General features: G+C 30.9%; 2 protein-coding genes across 2 annotated transcripts in view; one reads left to right on the forward strand and one right to left on the reverse strand.

Annotated features, from left to right (window-relative positions):
- The first annotated feature begins 1920 nt into the window (after nt 1-1920).
- LOC108730562 (reticulon-4-interacting protein 1, mitochondrial) lies at nt 1921-4081 on the forward strand. The gene is made up of 7 exons (XM_018460338.1): nt 1921-1970; nt 2166-2436; nt 2684-2916; nt 3005-3214; nt 3274-3386; nt 3632-3899; nt 3974-4081. The coding sequence occupies exons 2-7, from the start codon at nt 2190-2192 to the stop codon at nt 4079-4081; spliced, it is 1179 nt and encodes a 392-aa protein (XP_018315840.1). The 5' UTR covers nt 1921-1970; nt 2166-2189.
- Nucleotides 4082-4180: 99 nt separating this feature from the next.
- Nucleotides 4181-5546, reverse strand: part of TrpRS-m (Tryptophanyl-tRNA synthetase, mitochondrial) — a gene marked incomplete at its 3' end in the record, with an annotated part of 3610 nt that continues 2244 nt past the window's right edge. The window contains exons 4-6 of the mRNA XM_018460336.1: nt 5271-5392; nt 4916-5186; nt 4181-4391 (exon numbers count right to left, since the gene is read on the reverse strand). Coding sequence (XP_018315838.1) covers nt 4181-4391; nt 4916-5186; nt 5271-5392 — 604 coding nt within the window. The remainder of the gene's footprint in view (nt 4392-4915; nt 5187-5270; nt 5393-5546) is intronic.

Below are 5546 nucleotides of genomic sequence, written 5' to 3' on the forward strand. Positions count from 1 at the left end.
AAAACGAGCATATGTCTATAGGACTTTTTTTCTTAGTTTTTTACTCCTCTACACGCTCCCGAAGTTTTGCCATTTAATTTGGAAACACCCTGTATATCAATTCATTTTTATATTTTGTATGACCTCTTATGTAATCTATGCGGATGTAAACTCGGGAAAAAATGTTATTATATATAATATTCTTGAGGCTTTCACGGGTGTTACCTGTGTGACAATCTTGCGTGATACTCAGGCTGCTCCTCGCCCTGATGAAGAATATATAATATAATTACATATGAAACATTTTTTTCCGGGAAGATATAATACGTATATGTATATATATATACATATTAAAGATGTAAATATCATGATATTGCGGATAATATCCTGAAATTATATTTAGCTGAAATTATTCAAAGTAATTATTGTCGGATTATTCAGCTGTTCAATAAATGATACTTAAATTATGCAAATAAATTATTTGGATAATTCAAGTATCAGTACTTTATTGTTAAAATTTGATTCATTTATTTATAACTTTAAATGTGCGTAATTTTTATTTTATGTAAAATTAATTACTATCTTGTTTTGAGAAGTATTCTTTTAACTTACTAAAATTAATTGTAATGTATTTATAAAATTTTGTTTGAAATTTGAATTAATGTATTCGTATTTGTTCCAAAGTTGATGTATAATTAGAATGTAATGATTAACGCAACATGAACGCATTTTAATTAAGAAGATGATATTAAGAAAATAATTTTTATATATTTAATCCATAATTAATCAGAAATACATAACATCTTATTACAGCATATAATTTATTTATTTAACTTTTCTTTCGTTTATTTCTTATCTATATCAGCACTAAACGTTTTTGAAAAAAATTAGTTTAATAATATTTTATGAATTACCAGAAATTTTAAAATTTGATTTGTTTTTACATTGCAATTGGGCTATTATTTATTTTTCTATTTTAATTTAAGAAATGTAACTTACAAATAAGCATTTAATGTTTTTCGCGGTATTGTTGCACTAGAAATAAACATATGATACAAATTAAATGTATAACTTTAATGATAATTAATTATAATTAATACTTTTAAAAAAACAATAAATTTGAAATTAATATGCTAAATATGTTAATATGCTAATGTCAAGAGATAATGTCAAATATCAAGAGATATGATAGTATTTCGTACACCAAGTGTAGCGCGAAACCGCCCTGTGTCTTTACGAGAGTCGGCGAGTTGCGAGTACTCGAGATTGTCGGATCTCTCGATAAATGGCTGAATTGATCACCTTCTGAGTAAACTCAATCAACAACTTGGGTTTAAATTATGTAATAAAAGTATTTTTACTTTCTACGTATATTTGATATTTACTAACGGAAATATCGCGATGTGAAATGCGAAATGTTAAATTTTTAAGATACATCATCATCATCACCCTCAGAAAAAATTTTAATATATAAAAAAATCTTGACACCGCTAGCAAACTTGGCTTGGTCTACAGTGTTTCTAGGCAAAGTGGAGACATGAGCCGGAAGACGTTTCAGTCTTACCGGAAAGGTCAATTAAAGTTACTCGATTTTTAAAGTACCGCAATTGATTTCAGAAATATCGCGATAAAATGGTCGAAGAGACCACAGTACACGATTTCAAACATGTTGGTTGGTGGTTCATTTTTTAAACTGTACTTACATGTTCTTTCGTCCACTTCGTGCACTAAACTCCTACGACAAATAAACCCGTATTAAACTAAAGAATACATAAATTAATCATTCGTACATATTTTTTTTTTGTTTATAAGTAAACTAATTACAATTAAAAAACATTGATTTACATATTTGATGGCCTCATTTTCACAAATAAAGTGCGTGTAAGAAATGCATAAATTCGAAATGGCCGCGTTTCGCGTCAAAATGGATGGGGGTTTGCGGTATTTTATAAATCCAGTGGCTTTAGCGACATTCATGTGGAAGAAGACAGGTGAGACAAGACATTAAAAGTTTGTTCGCGTTGCAATCTCCAACATGTTCCTACCATAGCTCCTACTCACTCTATCAAGCGTGTTGGAGTAAGTAGAAGCTATGGTAGGAGCATATTGGAACATGTTGGAGCATGCGACGCGAACAAACCTCTTGTGATTACAAATGAATTCCTAACCTGCAATGTTTGGTACAGTACAGTATCGTCCTCGTGAAAGAGATGCTGCAGAAGGCGATTTTAAGATTAAAGTGCACCCTTCGAACGGTGCACCTTCGCTCTTTGTCGAAGCTGTCAACCAACTTAAAGGAGAATCTGGACAGGATGCAAGCTTGGCAGATACATTCGTATAACGGCCTGGAGGATCTGCGACTCTCTAACGTTAGGATGCCAGTGATAACGAATCCCACTGACGTCCTGGTGAAGATCGAAGCCGCTAGCGTAAATCCCATCGATGTTGCGATGACGGGTATTCTATTGCTGCTCCATTGTACATGTATCTTCAATCTTGAAAGTAGCATGCAAAATGTGAAATGACATATATAATTGAATATCAAATGTTACTGCCTGTAACTCTAATTGCTAGTTTCAATATTGATAATAATATACTAGCATCAATTGTCCTTATTTAACTTTGATAAATAACAAGAATTCTAAGAGCATGAATTATAGCCACAGTCTAAGAATTACAATAAAAAAGGTAAACTTTGTTGTAGATGGCTATGGTAATACTTTCCTAAATGTCCTACGCAAAACCAAGAGTTTGTCCTTTAGAACATTGGGAGAATTGGATTTGCCATTGACATTAGGTAGAGACTTCACAGGGATAGTTGTATCAAAAGGATACAATGTAGGAGATAGACTTGAGATTGGCAAGGAAGTTTGGGGAGTGATTCCAGTTGAACAACAGGGTTGTCATGCAAATTATGTTATTATTGACAGTAGTTTGGTAAGACATGTTTCAGTTTTAATATATTAAATATTTGATAAGCCAATATATGACTTGCGATCATCACGATAATTATTTTTCTTGTAAGGTAAATCCACGTCCTCGGAAACTGTCTTATATTGAAGCTGCAAGTATCTTGTACGCTGGACTGACTGCTTGGTCTGCACTATGGATCACAGGAGGGCTATTTTACAAAACGGCGATAGCTGTGAAGAGGAACAAACCTGTCCTGGTCATTGGAGGCTCGGGAGGAGTCGGCACTTTAGCTATACAGCTACTGAAAGCTTGGGATATGCATGTAAATATTTAATCATATATATTGAAGTCTGCAGGATATAAAGCATTAAATTTGTTTAGGTAATTAGCACATGCAGTAGTGACGCTGTAGAGATGCTACAGAATTTAGATACTGATGTTGTCATTGATTATAAGAAAGACGGTGCCGATGCAGAAATTATTTCGGAAGGACCGTAAGTGACTTTGTATATAAATTGAAATGCAATGTGTGTAATAAATGCAATATATTGTTCGTTTGCTATAACTAAAAATTGTCATTTTTAGATTGGAATTATTTACAGAAAAAGAACGGAAATATAAAGAAAAAAAGAAAGAATATATTTTATAAGAACACACTTTTATTCTTCTACAATTGACTATTATACCAAAATTTTATTTATTAAAATGAGCATTATGTGTACAACTATCATATTTGCAGATATGACATAATATTAGACTGTGCCAAAATGGGGCCAGAATATGTCAGAATGAAAGGATATCCACACGATACTTACATAGCATTAAACTCGCCACTGTTAAACAATTTTGATCATCATGGGCTAATTATGGGAATGGTGAAAAATCTCGGAGATCTTCTAAAATTTAATATTCCAAAGGCAGAAAATAAAAGTTGTGTTAAGTGGGGATTTTTTATACCTTCCCAAACAGGAATTAACGTTCTCCAAAAGCTTGTAGAAAACGAAGAGGTATGTTCAGAAATTCCTGAGTTTTATTGTACTAAAAATTCTTTAATTTGTATTTTCTATTCTGTGGTTCGCAGATCGTACCTGTCGTTCAACAGGTATATTCTTTTCAAGATTTGCCACAGGCATACGAGAGAATGAGGCAAGGACACTTAAGAGGCAAACTAGTCATTGACATGAGATAGTAAATTAAATTAAATATATCAATATCTATATAAAATTAATATATTTGTTATAATTACGATTTAATAACAATAAATATAATTATTTTACATAATTTCTACAGTTTTTGTTATATTTTTCACATCCTGTATATCGTTACCAAAAACCTTTTCTGTAACTTCCATCCAACAGCTTGTTGCAAGTTCCGTGGCCCTTTCTGCACCTTCTTTCAAAACCTCATCCAAATAGGCAGGTTCTCTGGTTAATCTTAATATATCTTTACGAATTGGGGATAATTTTTCTATCACTATATCCGCTAATTTCAATTTATATCTATAAAAAATCAAAGTAAGCCATAATAATATTCATTGAACTTATTTATGAAAGTTTCCAAAAGTAATCATTTATATATATATATTTTTCTATATATATATTTAAAAATATAGTTTTAAAGGATTGGAAAAAACCCAATTTTTCCATGGATTTTTTCAGTTTTTTTCCCAAGGGTAGAAAAATTCATTTTGAAAAAATTCACATGTGCTAGAGTTAAAAATTTGTCTACTTAAGCTTTGCCATATACTAAAGAAAGATTAGATTAGGTTTTACTATAAAAATGGAAGGATAACTAAAAAATTTTAATAAAAATAATGCTACATAATTTCATAGATCGCATTAATTTTATAAAGGAACTTAGAAGTTACTTATTATGTCTTTTACATAGCAAAAACAGCAATTTTTCGGAAAAATCGAAATTTTTCCGGTTTTTTTCCAGCAATTTGAAAAAAGTGACTTTTTTAAAACTATATTTTTTTAAAACTATTTTTAAAAATAAGATATGATGCTTGTTAAGTACTTACTGTCCTGTATTTAAATCTACAGCTTCCTCACATATTTCCTCCGGCGTCTGCCCAGTGAACAAAGAGTGTATATTAATTAAATTAGCTATTCCTGGCCGTTTTTCTGGGTCATAAGTCACTTCGGATGTAAAATCAGTCACAGCTTTTTTCACTTTCTCTAACAGTATGTCTGGTTCATCCAAGAGATTTAACCTGGACTTAGAATTTGTGTGTGATTTTGACATTTTTTTCGTGGGATCACGTAGAGACTTGATTCTCTGGCTCGGACCATCTTAAAGTATATAAATTTTAATTGTTATTGGAAATGTTTTCAAAATTAAAATTGATAAGATAAAATACTGGTTTAAAAACTTGCCACTAATAAGAGTATGTGGTACCGGAAAGGTTTGTCCGAACTCCCTGTTAAAAATCTGTACTAAGTCTTGTGCCAATTGAATATGTTGAGCTTGATCTTGCCCGACTGGAACATGCGTTGCTCTAAAAGAAAAATTTTCATCATATAAATGTTACTTTTATTGCATTATATTAAGATTATAGAATAATTTTTAATTATATCAATACTTCAGAAGACCAATTTAATAAACCCTAAAATAAACATTGATCTATTACATTATATATATATATATATATA

This window comes from Mycetomoellerius zeteki, unplaced genomic scaffold, assembly GCF_001594055.1.
Source record: "Mycetomoellerius zeteki isolate Tzet28-1 unplaced genomic scaffold, Tzet1.0 scaffold933, whole genome shotgun sequence".
Classification (NCBI taxonomy): domain Eukaryota; kingdom Metazoa; phylum Arthropoda; class Insecta; order Hymenoptera; family Formicidae; genus Mycetomoellerius; species Mycetomoellerius zeteki.